This window comes from Eublepharis macularius, chromosome 3 (genome assembly GCF_028583425.1).
Source record: "Eublepharis macularius isolate TG4126 chromosome 3, MPM_Emac_v1.0, whole genome shotgun sequence".
In the NCBI taxonomy this organism is placed as follows: domain Eukaryota; kingdom Metazoa; phylum Chordata; class Lepidosauria; order Squamata; family Eublepharidae; genus Eublepharis; species Eublepharis macularius.
The window spans coordinates 83,362,828-83,390,804 of NC_072792.1; the positions used below are offsets into that span (position 1 = coordinate 83,362,828).

General features: G+C 41.4%; 1 protein-coding gene across 3 annotated transcripts in view; it reads left to right on the top strand.

Moving 5' to 3' along the window:
- Window positions 1-15,686, top strand: part of PRRG1 (proline rich and Gla domain 1) — a 28,156-nt gene extending 12,470 nt beyond the window's left edge. For 2 of the 3 annotated variants that reach the window (XM_054974718.1, XM_054974719.1), the window contains exons 2-4: window positions 7,970-8,004; window positions 9,300-9,460; window positions 10,782-15,686. In XM_054974718.1, coding sequence (XP_054830693.1) covers window positions 7,995-8,004; window positions 9,300-9,460; window positions 10,782-11,306 — 696 coding nt within the window. In that variant the 5' untranslated portion in view covers window positions 7,970-7,994 and the 3' untranslated portion in view covers window positions 11,307-15,686. The remainder of the gene's footprint in view (window positions 1-7,969; window positions 8,005-9,299; window positions 9,461-10,781) is intronic. The other variant, XM_054974720.1, reaches the window with a different exon arrangement.
- Window positions 15,687-27,977: the final 12,291 nt, after the last annotated feature.

The window sequence follows — 27,977 nt, forward strand, 5'->3', positions numbered from 1 at the left end:
CCAGACATTTTCACCGAGCAAGTATGTAGTACTTGCACGGAGCCCCAGTTAAATGGCCAGCGGTGCCTGTGAGAGAGAAGGCGGGGTGGACAACAAAGCCTACATCACCAAATAGCCCCCAGCTGCAGATCAAAGGGAAGCACCTCGAGCTCCTCGTGAGCAAGCATTCATCTAGCCCTCAGAAACAGACTCCTTGTAAGTAGGCACGCCTCCCTCCTGCATGGAGCCCCAGTTAAATAGCCAGCGGTACCTTTTCCCTATTAAAAGGAACAGAAACTGACCCTTATCAGAATAGCATCGATTGCAGAGAAAATGTGATGGGTGATTGTAATGTGCTGGCTGGTATGTATGAGAGGCAAAATAACAAACTTACGCTTGCCTTCGGTTTAGAAAAGAAGTATGAATTCTTGTAGGAACTCCATACTTTGATAGGAAAAACTAAAGATGGATATGGATGGCAGGACAAGTCCTGCATCCATGCCACAAGAAGGAGAGAAAATGTTTCATGTGAGAGAGCATAGGCTCACATAAGTGTATGACTAATTTAAATTTGGTACAAAAAATTGCAACAGGCCCAGAAGATTGAAGAGAGATGTATTATTGCAAACTGCAGTGATGTCATGACTGAGGATGCTTTCCAGAGCAATCTGTAAATCCGCAGTACCATCTATATTTCATGCACTTCTATGGGTTCCATTGATACTGAGGGATATAATTCAAAAGAACTTGTGTGTGGAAAAGGAGAAGATTGTGCCAGTCTCTGGAAGCATCTGACAGAAACTTAATCAGAAAGGTTGGTCTAAGTATTATGGGCAGTGCTCTCCTAAGAGAACACTTAACCAGTCAGTATTGTTCTGTTCCTGTTAATAGTTGATTGAGAGTTCAAGGTAAATTGAGCAGGAAGATCCTTAGTTTGTATTTTCAATACACTTTTTGCCCAAGTATAGACTTATTTGGTATCTCTTCATCTTGTAATAAAAGACACTTGTTGTTACATGTTATATAAATATCATATGGGAAAAGTTAAGACAGCTTGGATCCGGCAATGTACTAGTGGAAACCTAAAAGGACTTAATTCCACTTGCACACCTAATGTTTTTCTCCCTATATATTCTAGTGCCCAGAAATTTGTTGCGTTAGATGTTGTACAAGCAAAAACACAAGGGGGATATAATAAGTTTGACAGTGAAAGTGGCTATTATGGTTTGTGTGTGTGTGAATTTCCGCTTGTGCAAGAACTCTAGCATTGGTAGAAATTTTTTTGTTGGATCCAACCCCAAATCCTAATGTAGTGATTCTCCACCTTTTAGTATGATGATCCATAAGTTCAATTTTAATTGGTATGGTGACCTATTCAAAGGCCAACCCAACATTTTGGCATCCTAGATGAACTAGAACAGTCTTCCATTTTCTACAGTGTCCAACCAGATGTTTGAGAAACCAACGAATACTGCAGAGGGCACAGCTGCTCCCAAGCAAGTGGCATTCCAAAATAAACAGCTTTTGCATATGGAGGTTTCATTGAACCCTTTTATAACCCTCTCTGAATATATGATTCCCTCTAATCCCCTCTAACATTCTGAGAAACTTGCTCTAACAACTCTTAGGGCACATTTTAGTTTTCTTTATCGATCAGCATGGATCTGCAGTGAAGAAAAAAATAATAAAATTTGATTTATATACCGCCCTTTAGGACAACTTAATACCCACTTAGAGCAGTTTACAAAGTATGTCATTATTATCCCCACAGCAAAACACCCTGTGAGGTGGATGAGGCTGAGCGAGCTCCTAGAAGCTGTGACTTACCCAAGTTCACCCAGCTGGCTTCAAGTGGAGGAGTGGGGAATCAAACCCAGCTCTCCAGATTAGAGTCCCGCGCTCTTAACCACTACACCAAACTGGCTTTCTACCAACTAATGTATAACATGGGAGATACTGTTTCCAGTGTCAAGTCTTGGTTTCAGAAGTACAGGTTAAAGCCTTGTCTCAAATTAAACACTGAAGTTGATTCCTCTAAGAGCCTCTTCATACATGATGACTTTCTCTCAGAGATATTAGTCTGTAGTCTGTATAGGAATATGTGCATACCTGTCATTTGTAGTTAAATGTCATATTTTGCTTTCCAAGATAGTACATTTGGTTGCATTCATCATATATGATAGCCTGTGTTCTTTTCTATACAAAGCTGAAATACCAGTGCAGGAAAACCAAAGAAAACTGCCCTAGTTTTCAACCTCAAAAGAGTGCAAGGGGTTTAGTATGATACAAGCTGAGAAAGTTCCCCTAGTTTTCATTTAAACTTAAAAAACAGACATGGTTATTTTACAGCTGGGTAAAACCCACCATTCATGGCAGGGTATATATACTACTCAACAGCTTTTTGCCCAGAACTGCTTAACAATGGCCATTATACCCCATTTGACCACCTTCCACTTGTCCTCCATTTGTTATATCTAATTCTGAATTGAGACATAGATTATGGAATGACCAATCTACACAATGGGACCAGGGATAGTTGGGGGGGAGGGGGGAGGTTTTGCAAACCTAGCTTAAGTTCCAGGTTGGCAGAAAAATTCAAAATGTTAAACTAGGCATTAGAAAAACCTGAAAAACATGGAAGCAATATGTGCTTCTTTAAGAAAAGAAGATCTTAGTGGACGTTTTGAGGGTTACTAAGCAAACCTACAACTAACTTTGCTGAGGAATGTCAGTGTCACACAGGGTGGGGAAGAGATGAAAAAAGGTTAAATGTAGAAGGTAGAGGAAGTAAAAATGGAGGGGAGAAGAGAGGAAAATGGAAAGCTGAGCTGAGAGAGGGAAGTAGAAAAAGACTTTAGGGAGGAATGCAAAGGGGAGATACAGAAAAAGTTAAGTATAGGTACATGGAAGAGAAGGAAAGAGGAGAAGCTGCAAGCACCACCAGGGGGAGAAAAGCAAGAGGGATGGAGAGATTGGGGAGATGAGATTTCCTCCTCCTTGCAGCTCTTCCACTTGTGTCCATATAGCTGTTTTGTTGAGATCTCCCAGCATTACCCCTTTCCTCATCACTTTCCGCTTCCTCCTTAACAATGTAGTACTTTCATACCTTTTAGTGTCAGCCCTAGAGTAATCTAGTGTATGTTTGTACTGTTCCAGCAGAAAGCTGAATATATTACTCAGTTAATCAATATATACTAGACTAGAATGCATGCTTATAGTTTTAAGAGAAGTGCATCCTGGGAGTTGTAGTGCCTTACCCTGCAGGTTCAGTTTGTGGGGCATTCAGAGCTTGCCAAAACTTGTTTGGGCCATTTCCTCCTTTGTTCATTCACACCTCAGCAGGGAGAGGAGCAAGTCATTTCTTTTTTTTCGCCACATACACTGGGTCTACAAAGCTCCACCAAGCACCTTTATGCATGAAAGATGCACTCTCTCCTTTTGCTATTTAGAAGAACTGTGAGTAGAGATTCCTTACATGTATGAAGAAGTTGAATTAAAACCATTTAATTTGTAACCTATGGGTGTGCGTTGACACTTGACAACAAAGGGTTGGGATTCCCTCCTCATGTCGGAACAATGTTTATCTTTTCTCTGAGTATATCAGGACAGAATTTTACACTTTTACACTTACAAGCACCTTATGAGGTAGTTGGGAGAGACACCTTGACTGGCCAAGGGTAACCCAGTTTGCTGCATGGCCGAACAGGGATTTGAATCCAGACAGGGCATTGGGGGCTTTAACATCTTCTAGCACCTTTTCCCACCAAGTACAAGCTACAACTCCTGAAAAGCTGTGTGCATGGGCAGTGGCAGAACACAGTTGTCTGTGGGAGAGGAATCTTCAAAAGACCCTGTTCAAATGAATGGAGCTGATGCAGGGAATGGGACAAACCATATGCATGTGAGGCTATCCAAATCAGATGAAAATTATAGAAAATTTTGGTTCTTCCACTTATATGGTCCAGACAAGTTTTTCTATTTCATGGTTTCCTGGCTGTTATGCACTAGTTCATGAGTGAGGTGGGATATCTCACCTATTTCATGCTGCTCTGGAGAGAGACTTAGAAAACAGATTTGTCTGTTCAAAGGAGATGACTCTCCACTTGCCCTGTAGTCACATGGGCCCTCAGATTCTTGGAGCTCTCAAAATACGGACTCCTCTACTTTGGTCTTTGTTCTGATAAGAGTATGAGAACAAGAATTTCAGCCAAGTAAAAATCAAAGGGCATTTTATGTGAAAAGTTGTCTGACTGGGAGAAGCCTCCCTAAATTAGTGATGGACTGCTTTATGTCCTAGGGCAGCTTTCCAAAGACATTAGTGTAGGTGTCCATTATGTTCCTAGTGAAGTAAGCAGAAGATTTCTTTGAGCTCTTTGAGGATATCTGATTGGAGTAAACATCACAATGAGTATATCAGATTATTTTTATGTGCCAGGAACACTTTCCCACATAATGGCTGTAAGGCTCTGCCAGATAACTCTCAAAAAGACTTCACTGCATGAGTTAAAGAATTTTATTGATAAGCTGCCAGTTTCAGCTCTTACTCCATCTTTGACAGGAATGGCGTTTCTCTACAGGCATAAAGGATATATAGGATTCTAAGTGCGGGTGTATTCCCAAATTCTCACCCCCTTGAGGTAACAGTCAGCTAAGTTCATGAGGAAGCATCTAGGTGGGAAAAGCAGAGCTGATTTAGGAAAAGTCTCAGGCTCAGGCGAGAGGAGTAGAGGACAGTGATGGCGAACCCATGGCACGCATGCCACAGCTGGCACGCAGAGCCCTCTCTGTGAGCACGTGAGCCAAGTTGCCGGATCACTACGTCCAGGGCTCATTTGGAGGGGGAACGTGCTGCAACGGCGTTCTCGTAGCTCTGAAAAGCGATCATGTGGGTTTTGGCCCTGCCCACGTGATTCCTTTTCCTCAACGCTGCCTCCCTGCTGCCAGTCTCTTTAGCAGCAGGAAGCGGAGGCAGCAGCCGGGCTGCTGGGCCTGGCTTTCTAAAGGAGGGCAAGCTGCTTTGATTTAACTTGCTTTACTTCCATCGTGACTCCTAAGTGAGAGAGAGAGTGCTTGCAAGATGCTGCTAGCGTAAAGAAAGGCAAGCTGTTTTGATTTAACTTGCTTTACTTCCATTCGTGACTCCTGAGTGAGAGAGAGAGAGAGAGTGCTTGCAAGACACTGCTGGTGTAAAGAAAGACAAGCTGCTTTGATTTCACTTGCTTTATTTTCGTTCATGGCTCATGAGTAAGAGAGAAAGAGAGAGATGTTAATTAGTTTGGACAACTATGAGTTGTTTTTTCTAAACTAAAACCTCAGTATTCAGGTTTAATTGCAGTGTTGGCACTTTGAAATAAATAAGTTGGTTTTGTATTGCAGTTTGGGCACTCGGGCTCAAAAAGGTTCGCCATCAGTGGTATAGGAGAACATACAGATAACAGTAGAGACAGCCCCTCCCTTGCATACTTTCACATCACAGTCAAGAAATAGCTTCAGCCTTTAGTTATACCCATAGCATCAGAGCACAAACAAACATTACACAGGGTCTTGTTGGGTATGACAGGTGATGGCACAGGTTTCAACCATGTACATCTTGGTGTAAAACTGAAGGTATCTTTGGGGTTCTTTGGTTTGCCCATAGCCTAAATGGCCAAACATTGCTTCAAGGTTTGTTTTTTGGGGTGTTTAGCTTCATTTATATCCAACCTCTCTCCCCAGTGGGGAACCAAAGCAGCTTACACCATTCTCCTCTTCATCTTTTCCTCACAACAACTGTGTGAGGTATATCAGGCTGAGAGTATGTGACTAGCCCAAGGTCACCCAGCAAGCTTCCATGACACAGTGGGGAATTGAATCTGGGTCTCCCAAATCCTAGTCTGTCACTCTAGCCACCACACCATACTGGCAGTTATGGAGCTTGTGTTTCTGTTAGGGATGCCATTCCCCTGCCTGGGAAGGGGGATCCCCTGCTCCCACCCTTCCCTCCCCCACGCCCACTTACTTGGCTGGTGGGGGGGGCGTGCTTCTGTGGCCACAGTGACCTGAATTGTGCCGTGCACCACTGCCACAGCGAGCCCATTTCGGGCTGAATCGGTGCTGCGCGGGAAGCGGGGAGTGCCCTCACTCCCAGAAGTGACCTCATCACACACACCGGGAGAGCGAGTGCACGCATGAACATAAACAAAGCCTCCAAGCCTCCACAGTGTAAGTGCCAGGCTCCCAATCTCCCGCTGGGGGAGTTAAGGGACCTGGCAACCCTAGTTTCTGTGTGTGTGTGTGTGTGTGTGTTCAAACTGTTGGAATAATTGGAAGTTACGTAATTTAACTGGGAGACAAAATCATCATTGGTTCTTGTTTCACAGTATTAAAAATGCCTGGGTTTGATCTCTAACCATCCTCTCTTATAAAGCCACCTATAATGTTAGGCCTTTGATCCATCTAGTTCAGAGTTTATTCCAACTGACAGTGACTCTCTGGGAATTCAGACAGACAAGAGTCTTTCCTAATATCCCAGATCCTTTAATTGGAGAGGCTAGACATTGAACCTTGGACTTAATATATGCAAAGCATATGATCTGTCACTGAGCTATGATGCCTTGTGTGTAAGTGCTGCTTAGGTTTGTGGATGAGCAAGCAGCTCCCTGCTTACCTATCTGTCAGCACTACAGCGCAAATGTGCCACACCATTAGATGGATGAAATTCAGGGCTAGGTGACCATAAAGCTTTCTAGTCCCTGAATTCTAAAGTTTTTACATAATTGTGCTTTTGATGGATCCTTATTTTTAAATTCATACTGGCAACACTTTGTGGACCCCTAACTTGCTTTTAGTAGTAGTTAACCAGGTAATGTCATGGTGATCACTACAGCAACAAGACCAAGCTTCTACATGCAAAACTAAGGAGGAAAGAAATGCTCATGCGTGCTTCTGTTGTTCCTGGGGAACTGAGTGGGCTCAGGTTCTTCTTCTTTTGTTTCAGGTAACATTTGTTTTGCTGCTCCCATGTTTGAGTGGGACAGTTTCCATTCATCATGTTTTTATACATTATAGTAAATGTGGGTGTTCTCTTCATATAGGAAAGAAATATCATGAGAAACAGTCACTCTAAAACATGCAGAAGGACCTAATTAGTTATGAAATGAGCAAATCAGTTCATATGAAATGAACTGATCTTTGGAACATCATGCCACCTTACTGCTAAATCAATCAATGGACCGCTTCCCCCCTCCTATACTTCATGCCAAATACAAAAAAAAAACAACTAAAGAAGATTAAATCATTAAAAGAGACACATTTTGCATTTTTAGATTAATGTTGTTTCTTCTTTATGTGTAGTGGTACTAAATGAATCACTGCAGCTAAGTTACATATCTCTTCAAAGCAAGTTATGCTGTAGCTTGATAACTAGAATTCCCAGGTCCCTATACCCTTCCAATGGAGGGTGGGGGGATGAGGACCTAATAATTATCGGGAATCTTTTCCTCACACGAACACACTTCCATTACCAACGTGATGATACCACTTCCAGATGTGATGTCATCACACCAGCCGTGGGAGGACTCAGCCCCAAACGAAACGCAGGAGCACTCCTGTCACTTCTGGAAGTGAGGTTGTCATGTCCGCTATGACATGATGAATGGAAACTGTCCCGCCCAAACATGGGAGCAGCAAAACAAACGTTACCTGAAACAAAAAAAGAAGGACCTGAGCCCGCTCAGTTCCCCAGGAATAACAGAAGCACGCATGAGCATTTCTTTCCTCCTTAGTTTTGTATGTAGAAGCTTGGTCTTGTTGCTGTAGTGATCATGTTGCGCACACCTTGCCTGTTCCCAGGATGCCTGCCAGTGGGCAAACAGATAAACTGTTAGAAGATTGCCCACCACTGCCGGGCACCTGGGATTCCTATTGATAACTTTAATCAAGAAGTATATGCAAGTGATTGAGGGCTTTCTGGTTTCATAATAATGACATTGAACTGCTTTCTCTGTTATAGGACCCTTCAGTGGACAATACTAAACATGGATAGAGGTAAGTCTTTGTATTTGTTTTCTAGGTTATCATTCACTTTGAGGGATATGTAATGCCATACGGTACATCTGGTACAATTTGTTTTGTGCATTTTTTTCTCCTATGCCAGTTTGATGTAGTGGTTAAGAGCAGTGGAACTCTAATCTGGAGAATCAGGTTTGATTCTCCACTCCTCTGCTTGAAGCGAGCTGGGTGACCTTGGTTCAGTCACAGCTTCTAGGACCTCTCGCAGCCCCACCCACCTCACAAGGTGATTGTTGTGGGGATAATAATAACATTCTTTGTAAACCGCTCTGAGTGGGTGTTAAGTTGTCCTGAAGGGCAGTATATAAATCAAATGTTACTGTTTTTATTATGTTTCCCAGAGATAACATTATCAGTTAGATTTCTCAATTCCACATGATATTTTCATTGCTATGCTTTACTAGACATATGTATGTTCATGTAAAGTATTTATGGGAGACAGAATCAAATGTACTTCTGGATCGAACTGAGGATGTATATACATTAGTGACACTGTAGCTTATATACCTACAATGTGGTGGAAAGAGGCTATCTTCACAGAGCAAGGTCAGTTTTTGTGAACTGCTGGATACTGATGAATGGGTAATACATATTTTGCATATACAAATTGTTTTGTGTTGTAGTACCATATTAGTAAAGGCGGATTTTAATTGATCTGATGAAGCACCGAGAAGTCCTTAACCAGATTGTACCGACCACCTAAGTAGACATAGGCTTTTACTCTTTTTTAAAAGTTCTGATTTTCTTAATTTTTAGAATGCCTGGTGCTGAAAGAGGTGTTCTTAGAATTAAAATTACAAACAATTTTAAAAACACCATTTACTGGTACCTGTATTTTGTGTACAAGTTAACCCATTGAATATTTATTTGAAAAAGTTTGCTCTTGATCTGCCCATGAGTGCCATAAATAATCTCATCCCCTTTTCTGCCATAAATAATCTCATCCCTTTTTGGAAACGAACATAAGTTTTTATACATATAATTCAACAGATTCAAAATTAGGTTGATGGTAGAATTGGTATCTAAAATATTTTTGAATGTTCTTCTTAATACTATTCAGGTGCTGTCATTACCTACCCTTGTGATGGAGACTACTTAGAAATTATAGCTTTCAAAAACTTAATTATAAATATTAAGTTACAAACTTGCATGGCCACAAACGTTTTTAATACAGTATGTTCTTGCCCCAGAAACCTATTTGTTTTGACCTGAATCTTTAGAAATATAAAAAGCACTTTAAAGCATTTCTCAGTTTTTTTTCTTTTTTGCAGTCTTCATCACAGATGCTAAAGCAAATTCTGTCCTAAAAAGATATCCACGAGCAAATGTACTTTTGGAAGAACTTAAACAAGGAAACATTGAACGTGAATGCATAGAAGAACGCTGTGACTATGAAGAGGCAAGAGAAGCTTTTGAAAATGATGAGAAAACTGTAAGTTAATATTTATCTGAATTGGTTCAGAAGCAAATATTTTACTTCAAATTGTAATCAAGTATTAGAATTAAGTATTCACAGATGGTGTTATCTTTCAAAAGAAAAGATTCAGTGGAAGCAAAAAAAGAATTGTCGAAGGCTTTCACGGCCGGAGAACGATGGTTGTTGTGGATTTTCCAGGCTGTATAGCCGTGGTCTTGGCATTGTAGTTCCTGACGTTTCGCCAGCAGCTGTGGCTGGCATCTTCAGAGGTATAGCACCAAAAGACAGAGATCTCCACTGTGACACTGAGAGATCTCTGTCTTTTGGTGCTACACCTCTGAAGATGCCAGCCACAGCTGCTGGCGAAACGTCAGGAACTACAATGCCAAGACCACGGCTATGCAGCCTGGAAAATCCACAACAACCATCAAAAAAAGAATTGTTTAAAAAACGAGAGAAATGTAGTAGCTTACAGAGTCTTGGATCTTGACAGGCTTTGCCATGAGCCAACTCCTGTATGAAAAATACTTTCTTCTGAGTCAGTCCAGAACTATCAAATTTACAGGGAGTCATTCGGTCTAGCTAACCTCGTGGGGTTCTTGCACACAAATAGATCTGATTACCGGATAATTGGGAAGCCTTGTTTCATGCCCATTCTTTTTCATCTTAGGTGGTTTTGCATATAGCGAAATCATTCTTGCAGCCTGACATTCTCTATGGATACTTGACTTTAGGTCATATTAACACTTAAGACTGACTTTCAAGTTTAAAAAATTTCTTTTTGTTTTTTCTTGCATAGTTCCATTACTTTTAAGTGCTATTTGCTAAATGTATTGTATTGTAAATGTATTGTAAATTGTATTCCATAGCTAGCCACAGAAAATATAGCCAGTTGTCCATATTGTTATTGGAAAACACATGTACTAGATAGGTGTCTGTGTGAATAAGCCTTGTTGCTTAGTTGAGTTTAAATTCACTTTCAAGAAGCCAAGCATAAGAAAGGAGCCCCCTTTTTGTCTGCCTCACAGACCTGTTCTGAAGGAGCTGCAGGTTTAGATTTTAACATCTGCTGTAAGGAAAGGGGGAAAGGAGAGGGCCACGCACATGCTCCCTTCTATGGAGTTCTTGATAATGACAAATGAATATGATTGCTCCTAGAAAAAGCCTCTGATGGTAGCCCAAACCAAAATACATTGCCAAAGCCTTTCCTAAAATTTCTTGCTCACTCCTATAGCAAGTTAATTTTTGGTGCTATTTGAGTAAAATCCACTTTCGTTCATTTAACTCGAGGGAAAATACTCTCAATCATTTTTGTTTTACTCTGGCTTGTTTTTAGAGGGAGTTCTGGAAAAGTTACACAACAGGAATGCATGGAGAAATTAACACTGGATATAACAGGTATCCATTTTACCTTGTTTTCCCATTAATCATTGGCCTTCTCATTATTCTCATCATCATCTTTGTCACATGGAGATGTCTCCTCAAAAAGAAAATGCGTAGACGATCCATGTATGCACACAGCAGAACCAGGGAAGCCACAGGTGACAGAGGTGTTACTGATGGGAGAAGTCCTCTTCCTTTGCCACTCAGCATTCTTCATTCCCCTCAGGAAGAAACATTTGAAGGCAATGGACATTCTCCAGGATATCTGAGCTACACAGATGGACATTCAGACTCTGTTTCAACAAGGCTGTCAAATTGTGACCCACCTCCGTCATATGAAGAAGTTGCTGGTGAAAATGGCATGAGGAGAAATGAAACCACAAATCCCTTGGATCCACCTCCACAATATGAAGACATAGTGAATGCTAGTTTGGTTAATGACATTTCAGTACCTTTTGTTGCCACAGGTATCAAGTGAAGTAGGAACAGCACTAGTAGCTCCTTTATTAAGAGCAAAAATCTTTTTTTTCCTCTAAGCACTTTATTGCAGCTTAATGTTTGAAAGTTTATTAATTTGTTACTACTCCCTTCTCTGCTCTCCAAATTGGGTTTGTTCTGTGGCACTTCCAGCCCAGTAGGGATTTGTAGGTAGGGAGACAAAAATAATTGGCATACTTCTTGAGATGCCACTTCCATTGGCTGCTGTTTCTTAACATTATTGCTGAAAGTGCTTTTGTTGCAGGCCTAAAGGATTTCTAATGGCAAACTTGAAATTTTGGGTCAGTAAATATTATTCTTGGTTTCAGGGCAGTTAAAATTCTACTCATCTACCCGAATGAAAACTATAACAAACCTCTTTCAAGAGAGGGAGAGGGCAGGGGGAGAGAACCATATGTGATGAGATCCACCTTGTGCAATGGCTTTTCTGTGTTATTTTTGTTAAAAATTACAACAGTCAGGTGGTTTGCAGCATGACTCTCCCCACCCCCCTCTTGCCCACAACTCAGTCACCACCTTTCCTACTTGGTGCCTGTCTGTACCACCTAATTGATGATATATAGAAATATACCTTAACAGCATTTGATTGCTTTTTCAGTCACCAGCACTTGTTTTGTATTGATTCCATGCTTTACAGTTTAAGAAATGGCCTACAGTAGCAGGGTATGACATTCAGTTCTATGGAGTGTGCATATTTCTTCAACAAAAAAAGTGTTTGATAAAGCTATTACTTGTGTTTATGCATGCCAGGTTTTAAAAGCAGATAAGAGACCTCCACCTGTGAAAGAAAATCTAGAAACAAATTTATTTCTAATGATTTTTGATTGATACTAAAGCATAGATAGTTTGCAAGGCAGGTTTGCTTCTAAGGTTGGCTCTAATGATGCCAGAACATTGTAACGTGCTGCCTGACCCTTTCTTTTTAGGCTTGATTAAATGTGGCATTGGGAGGCAAGAAGAACTTGTTTGATGTTGCATGTGCCCAGCATCTTGCTGCTGGAATTGCAGTGGCATGCTGTTAATGAACACATGGAACAGCCCAGTTTAGATGAGGTGTTGAATATGTGCTGCACTGCATGATTCTTCTTACCTGCTGGCATCATGATTAAATTTGGCTTTTCAGCAGCTTTTAGCCCTTATTTTGGAAGAAATAATGTAGTAAAAGAGAGTTGTGGAAGGCTATTTTTGTCTGTGCAAGTTTCTTTTTCATGCCTCTAGAGCTCTGAGCCTTGATCTTTGGGAGACTGGAGAACATGAGATGCTGGAACAGTGTATGAAGTGGCAAAGAGGTAGATATCTCCTGTGTTCTTAACAGTACTTACTCCTTCCCTGAGCTGTTTGCCTTCCAGATGAGATAATTCTCTAAGAGGAGTTTGCTAGTGTTTTCCAGACTCCTGATAGCTAAGACATAGAGTTCCCCCTTTGAACATTAGAGACACTGATCACATAGAGACACAGCTGGTAATTATCATGCATTTCTGCACATGGTGTGGGTTGGGTTATTTATTTACTCTGATGCAGAGGCAATTCTTTGAGAATTACCTGCCCTCAAAGAAAGCTAACTGGAAAGCGGCATGTTCAGAATCACATCCTGTTTCTCATTGCCTGTTAATGGTTTTTCAAGTTGCTTTAGTTTGCCCTGGCAGACATTTGTTGGAGGGGGGGATGATTCATCTGTATTCACCTATGTAGATATACTTAATTTTGATTTCATGGGTGTAATATGAATGAGGAATGTCAGGGGATATGCTCAAATTAGAGTGTAAACCTTTTATAAAATGTTCACTTTCTAAATCTAAAACCATTTAAGTACCAGTTTGAGTATCTCAAATGCTGCTGCACTATAACAGTGTGGAAGGTGTAGGATATTTCAAGATACATCCCTTTTTTTGGAATGGCTTTATCATGAGGCTGTATAAGTGTTGGAGGAAGGTAGTAGCAAGGGGATAGGTGCCTGTTCTGTGGAGGTTGACTTTAAATTTCAAATAAAGAGTAGGCACATTAGCTGTGTATGTTCAGGTGGAAATCATTCTGTGAGGTTCAGTGAAGCTGCAAAAATATTTTGGTTTATACGAAATGATGGTCTGTTCTGCATGCTTCTATTGAGTTGTCATGGTGTCTTGTAGACCAGTAGTATCTGCCACAGAGGATGCTGACAATGAGTGTAGAATCAAGTGATAATTATTCCAAATGTTCGGTTAATCTGGACATGCTAGGCTTGTGGATCTTCCCTGCTTTCTTCTGCTCCCAGCAGCTATGGGAAAGTTGATTCCTGAGTCAGGGTCAATGGGCTGCAGTAAGAAGGGGGATGGGAGCAAAATCACCCCCCCCCCCCGCTGCCTCTTCTTACAACAGAATCAACTTGACAAAGGGAAGCCTAGAAGATTTGTGACAATCAGTCACTTCTGCTGATGGATCACCCCCACCCCTTTCTTTTCTGGGGATTTTAATCTGTTTGTGTAGTAGAACTAACAGCCAGCCATGTGAATTGGTTCCTTTTTATGCAGTGCCCCCTCCCCCTTTACCATGGAGTGGCCTGTGAATTTTGCTTCTTTTCAAAACCTTGCCAGCTTTTTCTTTTTCTTTTTTTGGCAGTTACGCTAAGGTAGTTTCTGCTATAATTTACTTTTCTGCTTCAGTGGCGAAAGCTTAAGGCCAGTGCTACTGCCTGTTTTAGTAAGTCTACATATCTCTGTCACGGAAGCATTTATTAATTTAATGTACCATCACCACTCCCAAATGATTTGCAAGCTGCTGACAAACAGGGAGTGAGATTGGTGGAAATGTGTATACAATTACATTTATCATCCATTTTGGCAAAGAGTGCCAAAATGGTTCTCCATTTTGCTTGAGTTCTCCAGTAAGGCAATCAAGCAAAGGTAAGCTGAATTTGACTTTATTATGCTCAGATGGAATCATGGAACTTGATGGAATATTTCTTCTAGTGCCAAAGGGCTAATTTAATATCTCATCTGTTAAAGATAAATGCAACAAAAGGGTGTAATCTGATATCTTTCAGGCCACTTTATTTTTTTAAGCAACTTTGCACATGAGCAATGTGACTTCTCTGTATGTTAATGTTCTTAATGGAGGACCAGAATCCATCACTCCTCTGCCAAAGTGCCTTCTATATATAAACCACTTTGGATGAGACAGAGAGAAATCCAGTATTCAGTTGTCCCAGAAAACTCCCTTGTTTTTTGAATAATATGTAGATGCAACTTGTTGGCTTCCCTGAAACAAAATCAGGCATTGCAGTTGGCCTACTGTTTGACCACATTGGTCTGAAGCAGTGACTGAAATCAGTACCGTTAATATCCCGTCACTACATGCATCACCTGTTCTGGGCTGTGGTTAATTAACTGGCATTTCTATGCTAAAAATTTTACGTTGCAGATGAGAAGGTCATAACTTACTTTTTTTGAAGAGATTACTGTATTTTTGCAGAGATCATTCGTTGCACCTTCTGTAGGCCATACTTACCATCACAATACATACCAACATGACTCTGTAAATGAGGCTAGCTATAATCCTCATTTTTATGGAACACATTACGCTTTTTTCCTATCCCTTAAGTAGGTTCCCCCCCCCCCAGTTCCAATTGTTCCAACGTTACAAGCTATTAAAGTGAGGTTTCTTATTTCTGTCCTTTGCTGTTCTGGTTTGACTGAATACTAACCCAACCCACAGTGACTGATTTTATAATATATTCAAAACGTGCTTAACTATTTTGACTGGAATTGTTTTTCTGCAGCAGGTAATATAATAAAATACACAGCCTTATCTCTTTATTCTAAAAGCCTAAACATATTGTTGCATTTGGCTGATGTTAAAAACTGGTAAGGTAAAAGATTCTCTGCACAGAATATCACAATGCCTTGAGCTTGTGAAGTTCTAAATGCTTGTCAATGCAATCCTAAACAGAGTTACTCCATTCTAATCCCATTTAAATTAATAGGCTTATACTGGAGTAGCTCTGCTTAGAATTACTCTGTATTTTACTCAATTTAAGATATGGTTCTTATTAATTACTTTGTGTTAACAATTGCCACAGGAGTTGCAGTCTTTGGTGCATGTACATAACCTCAATTTTATTGCAGTATTAAATATTTTTAACATATGGTTTACATTTAGATTATGGATTTTTAACATGCTTACATTATTGAAAGTTTGTGGAATTTTGATATGCTAAATAAATCTATTTTTTAAATATTTGGTGTCTCATAATATTTAGCTTTAGGCTAGAGTGGAGGGGTTCTGTTGCACAGCCTTGATTTACAGTATTGTTCACAACCAGGGGTTATGATGAGTTTGACTTATCAACGTTATACAATTAATAAAAATGCAAAACTTTGTCAAACTTTTGAGTCTGTGTTATGTTGTTTAAACAGCTTTTAAATGAAATGATTTTGTATACTATACAGTAATCCTTATCTAACTTGATAATGCTGAAATCTTATTCCTTAATATAGTGCTTCCAATCAGAGTATTTTTTAAAAAATTGCAAATTTAATTTGCAAAAGACTACAATTTTGATTTCCCTTTTCTTTGTGTTCAGTGTATGAACTGTTTTCAGTATCTGCAGAGTTTTCTAAAGCAATCATTTTCAGCTTTTAAAGTATTCACATACTTTGGTAGACAGTGAAATACTTTCATGCAGTATGTCTGGTTCCACAGCTGCTGCCTCATTCTGGCAATATATATGAGCGAGAACATCTGAAATTAGATCTAATCTTTACAAAAACAAAACGAAAACTTCCCATTAAAAACTGTTCACGCTGCAATCCTGTACACATTTACTTATGTGTAAGTTCCACAGAACTGTATTGGGTTTACTTCTGAATACCAGCTCCCTACCCAAAGGCTTTTCTTGTGTCAAAAATTGCCGTTTCCAACACAGGAGATCATTCCGTGTTGGAACATGATCCTGTGTGCCCTAGGCCTAGATAGAAGTGCTAATGATAGCTTATGGTGCAGCCTACAAAGAGTAATCTGACAAGATGTGTTCTGCCTCCCAAAAGCTTACACTACAATATGTTCGTTGGTCTTTAATGTGCCACAAGACTTTTTGTTGTTTTGGCTGTAGCAGATTAACATGGTTTCTCTTCGAGAACTCTGTTATTTTAAACATAATCTTTGTTTTAAGTTCCAAGTTGTTTTAAATTTATGTACAACTGCAATGCATAGTCTCTGGAATTCTGGTCTGTGGATTGCAATTTAAGGAAATTAAAAACAAAAATGAAAAGGGTGTTAATGAGTTCAAAGTATAGCCACCGTCTCTCCAGTATTGCATTGCTTCCCTCAAACAGTAGTTCTTAGGGTTGGTTGTGCGGTTTTTCATAGCAGTAACCTTACTTAGTCAGGCATATGAATCCACTGAACTGGTTAGTTTGTAAGGATTCACAGCACTCTAAACTGTAGGAAGCATCTCTGGAGAAAGGTTACAAATTACAATAATATCCAGGTTATTCCCCCAATCTAACTGTCGAATTGGCAATTAACATGCTGTAGCCTCACTCGAAGTGGTGAACAAAGTCAGTGTTGTTGTTATCCCCACAATACGACTGGGGAGCTGGGGCTGAGAGGAGTGGCTTACCCAAGGCCACCGATTGAGCTCATGGCAGTAGTGGGATTCTAACGTGATCACATCAGAGTGCTCTCTCCTCTCCTGCAGAGCCTGGAAAGCTGGATTCACTCATAGCTTGAAGCAATGAAACAGTTGTGTTGATGGCTGGGAACACAAGTGGAGGAAAACCTAAAGTGAATGTGACCAAGCACAGGTCAAAGTGGTATTTGTGGCAGTGACGGTGGCAAAGCAAGTTCACTTTTCTGCTACCATTGTGTCTGTACAATACTGTCCAGCAGAGCTTTTCCAAATCATGAAGGGGCTGTTAACCCAGGGTCCTGAAAATGTAGACCTGGAAAACACACAGGCCCGTTGTTGCTTTTACAATACACTTTGTGGATAAAATCGCTCACATCTGATGTGACTTAAATTCCACATTTGGTGTAGTTCAGCCTTGGTGTGCTATTGGATGCAGTCTGACCCAAGTTGTAGAGAGGACTTTCAGGTGGTGAGGCCTGATGAAATGGCAAAGCTGCTCAGAAGTGCTTAGCCCACCACGGCAGTAGACTAAATACTTGTTCATGGCTGTTGGTATCGCTCAAGGCTTGGTTGGTTGAATGGGTTCAGGAGGTAATAAATTCCTCTTTGGAAGGTTGTAGTTCCAACCACTTTGAAAGTGGAGACCCCTCCTGAAAAAGGCATCCCAGAACCTCATTTAACCTAAACAACTGCCTGGTGGGGTGGCCAGTGTTCCAGTTTTGGGCAGGGTGCTTGAGCAGGTGGTGGCCAAGCAGCTTCAAGCAATCTTGGAGGAGATGGATTATCTAGACCCATTTCAATCTGGATTCAAGCTGGGGTTTGGGATGGAAATGGCCTTGGTTGCCTTGATGGATGACCTTCACAGGGAGAGTGATGGGATGAGTTAATATCTGTTGATTCTCCTGGACCTCTTGAAGGCCACCAGGTTGGCTGGTCATTGGGATTCCTCTTTCCGCACCCCCAAGCTAGTTGCATGCTTCCTGTCACTGAGAGCTCCTGAGGCCTGGAATTCTAGTACTTTTTAGGCTTGTAGAAAGATCTGTCTTGTCCATTCATAGCTCCAGTTTCCAGATTTCAATATCCTCTGATTTGGCAGATTGAGAATTAGATACGTTGGATATATTTTATTGGTGTCCTCAGTATAATGTAATATATGATTACATATATTAACTCAGTGTTCCCCAACATGGTCCCCATGGGCACAATGGCACCTGCCGATACCTTTCCTGGTGGGGCTTTTGCCCAGCAGGGCTTCTGATTGGCCATTGGAGTTCTAACTGGCTAGGCAGATTTTTTAAAAGTTCCTTCAGCAACAGCTGCCACTGCAGCAAAAATATCTTCATTGTTTTATTGTGTGTGTGTATGCAAGAAAATATTTTTAAACAATATGTCCAGTTTAAAAGGCACCTATTAATCAGTGCTTCTGCCTGAAATGCTGAGGAGTTACTATTAGTGTTAGGCATAATCTCGCTCCCTGACATTTTGTGGTCGGCTATTTAGTGGTTATGCCCACCACACACTGTCAGAATTCCAAAGGCGTCTGCAGGCTAGAAAAGGTTGGGGACCCCTGTTTTTAAGTAAGAGTCATATTTATTTTCAATAAAATATAGTTTGCATTTCATAGCAGATTCTTATATAGCCCCTCAGTTTTGAATAAGCAGCCAGCTATGAAAAGTCACCCTATGAAAATGAGTTGCTTTGTCAGAACTATTTAAAACTAGTATTTGTCCCCTGTGGTAGATTGAAAGGGGGGGGGGGTTACAGTTTAATGCAAACGGCTGCTGCACCAGCACAATATATCGGTGTACAGGGTGCTATGTTTGAATTGTAAGGCATATTCTGGCATGGAAATCAATGTGCCAGCTCGATTCACCTGCATCAATGCACTCCAGACATGTGACACCTGTGTTAAATAACAATTATGTGCAACCGTTGTCAGAATAGCTAACAAAGTAGTTGTGAACAGGATTCCTCTTGCATGCAAATGAACTCACTGCTAAAAATAGATGACTTTGAATGAGAGAAGCTCATGAGATTTGAGTCATCTATTTTATTTCATCAGGACTGCTGCATCAGAGCATCAGATATGTGATATCCTTCATTCTAGAAGTGAATGTGGTGACTGCTATTGTCATTTTACATACAAAATCCTGTGGATCACTTCCCACATTGCAATTCTCATTCATGGATTTATTTGTGCAGTATTAATGATGTGTTCACAGACAAATACAGTATGATTCTGGGGAATAAAGTAAAAGCTTGAGTGGAGTTTGGTTTTAGCTTGAAACATCTGACATGCCTGGTAAGGGCAACTTTTAAAAAAAATATTCATATGGTTTTATTGGTTTTAAAGCTATTTGTATTTTAAATTATTACACCGGTTGTAATCTGCCCTGAGCCTGCTGATGTGAGGAGGGCGGAATATAAATCGAATTAAATACATAAATAACTGGGAACTCCCTCTTGTTAGTTTAAAAGCTTTTGAAGAACCTTTTGTTATCTTGACATCACTAAATTATTAAGCTTTTTCATATTTTAGATAGGTTTTTCTTTTGTGCATCAAAATAATACACATTCTCCTGTATAAGAAAGATGAACTTTCTCACTGTAATTGGATATGGCATTGTATTCAATCAAATGACATGTCAAAAATATTGACTACTTCTGAATTGTACTAAGCTGTTCTCAATGGCTTATAAGAATTATGATCTTCTACAGTGAATACTTTTCCTGCTTTACCTGTTTGGTGATACTATAAAGATTAATTTGACAGCAATATATATTTTTTAGAGCTGCAGTGCTAGTTGCTGGGTGTGTGAGTAAAACCAAGGAGTCCATAAATGTATCATTAACAGCTGTTATTAAATTTATATGCTAGATCACAACTCCAGTGTGCCTCCAAAGAGACCTTGGGATGCCCAACTTCCTACAAAAGCAGCAACTTTTTACATGCATATGCTGTAGCCTGTTCTGCATTTGATTCTCTTCAAGTGTAGCAAAAGAGGAGCAATTTAGATAAATTAGGCTCATAAATACGAAGGTGTTCCTTACAGTTAAAGAAGCAACCCAAGTATGTGTGTGAGAAGACTCGCACACCTGAGTTGCAGTTTTAATTATAACAAATTTAGATTTGCTATTTATTGAAAAGAGAGAACCAAGAGCAGGTTTAAATTGTTATAGGAAGTGAAAAGCAGGTGTAGCAGAATCTGTGTTCTCTGGCACATAAATGGGAAGCTTACACATCTCCCTTGTGGTAAAATGTGCCACGTCTACACACAAGGATGGATCACACCCTTTCCTGTGGGAGAGGGGCACACATTTTTCCTTTGCATGTTATATCAGAACCTTCTTTATACTATGCAAAACCAGCCACAGAATGGCTATTGAGGACAAATTCTGCTGTCATGGAAACAAGCTGCTGTGAAGCAAAAAAAAACCGACACACCAGTGGGCAGAAATAGAAACAATCCGTATCCCTATACCACCACCATCACCCATGCATCATTTTCTTAGAAAAGGAACTTTGGGGGGTAGGAATTATCATACTAACTGCAACAATCACCCTCAAATTTCTTCATTATTGGAGTGCAACATTTTTTGTGTGTCTGGTAGCATTCAGTTTTCCCTCCATTGATTTAATGTTTAGACTTTGAATACACAGACTAGAGGAAGTTGATTGACATGTTTTCAAATGTGTTATGTGTTCTTTAAATAGTCAATGAAACCATTTTTGTTGTCACCATCATTGTTGAGAGTTTGGAAAGTAATAAAGTTTTATTCTAAAGAAACATTTCATTTTTCAGGGAAGAAAGTCCTACACTCAAGTGCTGGCTTTTCTATCTTTTACCTTCTCCCATCACCTTATGTTCAGATAGACAGAAAGTTAGAACACTGTATATTTGAAGGCATACATCTGGCATGAAGTTATTTCTGGAAAGCTGGTTAGCTACATAAGTGGGGTAAAAACAAGGAAAAAATTCTTAAGGCAGAGCCAATAAAGTGCAATAGTATTTTTAAGCCTCATGCATTGAACAGATCTTTAGTGGAATCAACACATGCAATGAACTGTAACACAAAAATAATAAACATTATAGCATGAATCACATCAGTTCACATATTACTCATATGTTACCCTTAAAAACCCCTCTTTTAAGGGCCACAAAAGCTCATATTCCATGGATGGAGAGTAAAATAATATATAGATGTATTGGATGGAGAGTAAAGTAATATATAGATGTATGTGTCTTAAAAATCTGGCTGACCGGGGGTATCCACTCTGAATTGTGTTGAGGTAATACCCCAGTTTGTGGAAAAGTCCTTCGTCACCTGGCGTCAAATGGCACACAGTCACAGATGAATTCTTTTCGGTATGCCATGGCATGCAGTTGTTGCCTTCAGCTTTGCTGTCTTGGCTGTCTTATCAGCCAGGTGAAGAACTTCTGAAAACTTGGAGAAGTACTCTACAACTACCAGGTACGTGGTAGTTGTAGCTCAAATATATCAACAGCTACTTCCAGCCATGGCAGGTTCAAAATCTCATGTGGAATCATTGGTTCTCTGTGATTGGCTGGCTGGAGTTCTTGGCATGGCTGGCAGTTGCCAACCCAATACTCTTATTTGTGCATTCATGTTAGGCAATACATACATTCTCTCGCATGTGCGTTGGACCTGTTAAGTCCTTTGCAGCAGTTTTAACATACTTTCTCTAGCACCCTGTGGAATGATGATTTGGAGCCTATTGACAACAGGTCATTTTCAGGTCTGATGTTGTCTCAGAGCGGCCAGTAGAAATGGAGCTCTGGCCTGACTTGTTTATGCCTGCAGGGCCAGCCATTGATGTGTAAGGACTTCAGGGCTAGTAGGTCTGCGTCAGCCTAAGTACAGTCCTGTAGCTTCTTAAGCATGTGGTCACTGAGTAGAGTTGTTCTGCACAGGCCATAAATTACCCATTCGTCCAACAAGGGTTACTCTCCAATAGGAAAGTCATCTGTTAGGGCTTCCAGCTCTGGGTTGGAAAATTCCTGGAGATTTGGGGGGGGGGTGAAACCTGGGGAGGTAAAGGTAGTCCCCTGTGCAAGCACCAAGTCATTACTGACCCATGAGGGGACGTCGCATCACAACGTTTTCTTGGCAGACTTTTTTTTTACAGGGTGGTTTGCCATTGCCTTCCCCAGTCATCTACACTTTGCCCCCAGGAAACTGGGGTACTCATTTTACCAACCTTAGAAGGATGGAAGGCTGAGTCAACCTTGAGCTGGCTACCTGAACCTGGCTTCTGCCAGGATCGAACTCAGGTTGCGAGCAGAGCTTGGGCTGCAGTACTGCAGTTTACCACTCTGTGCCACGGGGCTCCTCCCAAGGTCAGTAAAATGAGTACCCAGTTTCCTGGGGGTAAAGTGTAGATGACTGGGGAAGGCAATCAGTGCCATACGTTGTGATGCAACATCCCCCCATAGGTCAGCAATGACTCAGTGCTTGCACAGGGGACTACCTTTACCTAATCTGGGGAGGGCAGAGTTTGGGGAGGCAAGGGACCTGACTAGGGTATAATGTCAGAGTTTACCTCCAAAACAGTCATTTTCCCTAGGGGAACTGATCTCTGTAGCCAGGACATTAGTTGTAACAAGTGGGGCCCACCAGAAATGTTGCAGAATGTGTTGGAGTGACATTGTGAGGCGAGAGAGCTACACTGGGTCTGGCAAAGGTCTGGGGTGGGTAGACAGGAAGTGATGGTGACACTGGGGTGAGGCAAGACAATTGCAAGGAGGGAGAATCCCTTTCCCTGCTTCTGCTTTTTCTCTCCAAGGATCCCTTCCCCCCCCCCACCCTTTCCTAAAGATCCTTCTGTATTCTCCCACTTGCAAAATATCCTTTCCTGTTCCTTCTCCTCCATCTAAAGGTCCTCAGCTTTTGCCCCCTTTCCCAACAACCCTTGCCAACAACACTTTCTCCCCCACACTTTCCAAAGATTCTCCCTCCCTCCCAAAGACCCTTCCCCTTTGCTCTTCCTTTCAAATATCTTTCCCTGTATACTCCCCCAAACATCCTTTCCCTTTGCCTCAAAGTCCCTTCCTCCTTTCCTTCCCCTCCATAGACAATTCCTTGTCCCCACGCCCTTCCAAAGATCTTCCCAATTCTCTATACACAACTTGTTGCTCCTTTCTCAGGCCTGGGATGCACTCAACCTCAGAGAGGCTCACTGCCATCTCACCTGGGCCTCTGGCAGCTCATTGCCTTGTTGGCTGAGCCTCAAGCTGCTTGCTACCCCTACAAGCAAGCTTGGCAGCTTGCCACCTCCTTGCCCAGGTGTCAGGTGGCTTTTTGTCACTTCCACACCAGGCCTTGGACTGTTTCACCACTGCCATGCCTGGCCTCGGAGCAGCTTGTTGCTTCCTTGCCCAGACCTCTGCCAGCTCGCTGTCTTCATGCCCAGACTTGGGTCAGCTCGCTGCCACCTTGCCTGGGTGTCAGGTGGCTTGCTGCTGCCACCACAGTTAGACTTGGGGATAGCTTACTGGCACCACATCTGACCTTGGAGCAGGTTGATAAAACATCTGTTTTGTTCCCAAGTGGTCCTGATCTGCAGGTTTAAGTATTAGTATATAAGATTCTGGAAGATGTACAGCCACCACCTGAAAAATGGCAGCCTTAATGTCTATGGCATCCTTTGAGAGTGTATCAGCTATAATGTCTTTGCCCTTTGTATATTGGAACTGAATGTGATACTTCTGCAACTGTAATAACATTCCCCGCAATCTGGATGGGGCTGCCTCAAGTGGCCAAGGAAAAACAGCTTTTGGTGGCTTGTGGTCAGATTGAACTGTCACTTGGGCACTGAATACATCCTGGCGGAACTTGGACATCACAAAGACAATTGCCAGAAGCTCCTTTTCTATTTGTGCATAGTTTTGTTTCTCTTTGACAGGGACTGAGACATCTATGCTATTGGCCTCCCTTTCTGCAATAAACGTGCCCCCAGAACAGCCTTGATTGCATCAGCCTGGACCTCTAGTCATGCTGTAGGATCAAAATATTTTAAGACACGGGCTGTTGTGATGCCTCAGTTTATCAAGACTTGATAGTATTGAGCAGAAAAGTCCTTAGTAGACATGGGCACAAACAGCATTACGAACCGAAAAAAACCATGAACAGCCTAATCTGCTGTTCTTGAACAAGCAGTTTGTGAGGCCCCATCCTAAACGAACAAGTGGTCGTTGCAAGCCTCATTTGTTGCCTTTAGCAGCCCTACCGTCAAGCCAAACAGTCTAGCACCTGCAATCAATCCCCTTGGCAACCAGAGGCAGGGAGGGACTGAACTCTGTCTGAACTCCTCCTGGCTTTCCTTCTGGCTTTAACCCTTCAAAGTACTTCCAGCAGAGAGTCCCATTTTTGCCACTGTGAAGAGAAAATGACAGCCAACAGGGAGACCCGTGGATCATGCCTTTCCCGGGTGCAATCTTTCTGAAACTTGGGGGGTCTTCAGAGAACAGTGAGGACTATGTCCCCTGCAAATTTGGTGGGTATTGGACATTGGGAAGGTCACTTTTGTAACCCCTCAAACTAGCTGCCAGCAGACACTGCTGTTTTTGCCAGGACAGGGCCCTTTAAACTATCAGCTGGCAGGCAGCAGGGGGGAATCCCCCCACCGTGGCCTGCAGTCAGCTGGCAGGCAGTGGGGGGGATTCCCCCCTGCTGCCTGCCAGCTGATAGTTTAAAAGGATCTTTAAAGGGCCAGGTAAGTGGGTTTGAGGGGGGGCTAAGTGAGGGGGTTGGGATTGGGGGTGGTTCTGGCCCCTATGAACAACGAACTTTAAAGGGCCAGGGATCTTTAAAGGGCCAGGTAAGTGGGTTTAAATGGAGGGGGGGCTAAGGGGGGGGTTGGTGGGGGGTGGTTCTGGCCCCCATGAACAATGAACAACGTACATGTCCAGGAACAGTTCATGTTCATTGTTCATGGATGGCAACGAACGACGAACAGGGTGTTTGGGTTTTTTTTCTGTTTGTGCCCATGTCTAGTCCTTAGAGGTGCCGTCAGACTGGATTAATTGGGTATATACGGGTATATACCGGGCTAGGTGCTGAATGGTGCCAAGAATCCTTTGGAGACCCTTTTTGACTTGAGGGGGAGGTAGCTTGTCAATTGCTTCCACTCTGCTGTTACATGCCATCTTTTGAGAAGGTATGATCCATATACTTAACAGTGTCCACATAGAACCGAATTTTGGTTTTGTTGAACTTGATACCCCTTCGATGTGCTCTCAAGAACCTGCCGGAGCACCTCCTCATGTTCTTCTTTGGTGAAATGTTCCTCTTTTCATAAGGTGATAGAAACTGCTGGGGGAAAGGGAGAGAAATCTGTCCTAAGCTTATTCCCTTCAAGATTCATGGGTTCCAATCCAACAAGAAAAAAAGGCTGTGTCTAGAGCCTTTGATTTCCCTTTTTCTATAGCAGCTCCTGTTGGTGGATTATTTTGCCTGGTTTTCTTTTCCACTGCAGCTCTCCATCCCATGTGGTTCCATGTCAAAGAGTCTCTTGGTGGTAGTGGAGACTGCTGTCAAGTCATAGCTGGCTTATGGCAATCTTTGCAGGGGTTTTCAAGGCAAGAGACGAACAGGGATGGTTTGCCATTCCCTGCCTCTACACAACAACCCCAGTTTGCTTTGGAGGTTTCCCATCCAATTACTAACCAAGGCAGGCCAACCTACATAGCTTCTGAGATCAGGCTTGCCTGGGCTATCCAGGTCAGGGCCTCCTACTAAACTGTTTTATGAATTTTGTTGTATGCAGGAGAAGGTGGGTGTCAGCTCACTTAACCCCTAGCATTCTGGCAACTTGCCAGCTGAAAGAACTGCCAGTTTGAACTCCACAGCGCTACTGAATGGCTACAGCAGCTGGCCAGAGGGTGCATTGCAGCAGTGATCAAGTGACAAGAGGAATCAATAGGATCAGATCTGGCCTTATATAACTATTGTCTGTGAACAGGGCCAATCAGAGGGGAGGGGAGATGGCCGTTTGGCCTGGGACTCAGGCTCAAAAGGGGCCTCAATATTTAGACATATTAAGATGTGCATCATGAGTAGTCATTTTTTAAAAAAAATATGGCTAAGAGCCTCAAAAGCTGGAAGTGGCCCAGGCTTCTCTGGATCTCTGAGAAGGCTGGGGCCTGTCTCCACATTCTTGTGCCTGCCTGCTAGCCCTGACAGGAGGTGTTATTGCAGACAAATATGTGCAGCAAGTGGAAGAGAAGAGGCTTCAGCAATGTGTAAAATGGGGCCAAGGCACAGCTGAGGGAGTGATTCTTGAGTGAGAAGTTGAGAACAGGGAAACGACATGTACAAAATGTCTTAATCTATGAAATGTTTGTAAGGTATGTACACTTTTAGTGGCATCTTTAAGATTAGCAAATACATTGAAAGATACGCTTTTGAAACTATATACTACTAAGTCAATGGTTGCAAATACAGTTAACAATACATTTACCTTAGGTGGGTAACTGTGTTAATGTGTAATTGAAGAGCAGGATCCAGATCTGATAGCAAAGACCAACTAGATTTCCAAGGTAAGGGAGCTTTGACTCTCAAAAGCTCATAGCTTGGAAATCTAATTGGTCTTTAAAGTGCCATTGAATAAATTTGCTTGACTTTCTAGGTAGCATTACTGTACCTTGTCACCAGAGGTCTCCCTTGTATTTCTCAGGAAAGTATTGATGCTTTATTCACTAATTAAGACATCACTGAATCACTCCTTTTCCTGACTCGGTGAAAATATTTACACATGATTCTTTAAATGCTACTACAGGTCATTCTTTGATAGCAGGTGCTGGTTTTAAAGCAGATCTTAAATTCTAATGTAATAATGAAATATAAGTTGGGGTGTTGTTATGAAGCATATCACTCTGTTTAATTTCAGGGGCACATCTTTAAGATGTGATTGCATTCATTCTGCTTATATTTTTTATATTTCCAACAGCAGAGATCTCTTTACTCAGAGGACATCTATGAAGTTTTAACTAAGTATAATTATAACAAACTAGAAAAAAATTATTTCCAGTTCCAGTTACTTTTGATTTTTGAAGCATAGTCAAAAAGGGATATTTACAGTTTCTTTATATCCCCCCAAATTTAAAATCTTTCCATTTCTAAAATGCGTATATTTAAAAAAGCCACATGTTCTATTTAGGGAAACAAGTATTTCTACTTGGTAGAGAAATAGGAACTGCATTCTCATTCCAGAGCTGATGTGCATGAATTCCAGAGGGTTCCTATTACTTGATGCTTTTAGGGGTCCCTGTCTAAACTGAAATTCTTTTAACTAGAACTTTTATTATAGCCAAAAGTGTCACCTGCAGGCAGATAAATAATTGCACATTGCACTGCAATAAAATACATTACAATACAGTTATCTCTGGTGCCATTTAAGCTTATGGTTCCTCTTGCATATAATAAAATGAAGAAACAATGCCCCTTATATATACCAACAATCTGTGTTTTTAAGATATTAACTAACAATAAGATATTAACTAACCATTTCCAAAATAGTACAGGTTCTATTTTGCAGACATCAGCAAGCTAAAATTCTAGTAAATGGCTCTTTAATTGAAAAAATTGAAATAGCAAAAGGAACTTGGCAGGGATGTCTGATATCACCACTATTATTTATTATTGCATTGGAAATAACTGGCTGTGAAAATTAGGCAGGGCACCAGAATTGTTGGAAGAAGGCAAAGAAGAATATAAAATGAAAAGTTATGCTGATGATGTTATATCAGTGACAAAACCAAATGTCTCCTTGAAATATATAATGGAACAAATATTAAGGTTTGGACTATACTCTAGATACAAAGTGAACAAAAAGAACACTAAGATAATGTTACTATCAACAACCAGAGAGGATCCTGTTTGGGATCCATGGAGGTCTAACACAGCTCTGGGAGCAGAGCTGACCGGGCTGCCGTTTTTAGTGACCGGCGGGGGCAAACAAGCCCGCGGTCCCCTGTTCTCAGGCGGAGAACAGGCTTTGAACACTCAAGTACCTCAGGGCACGTT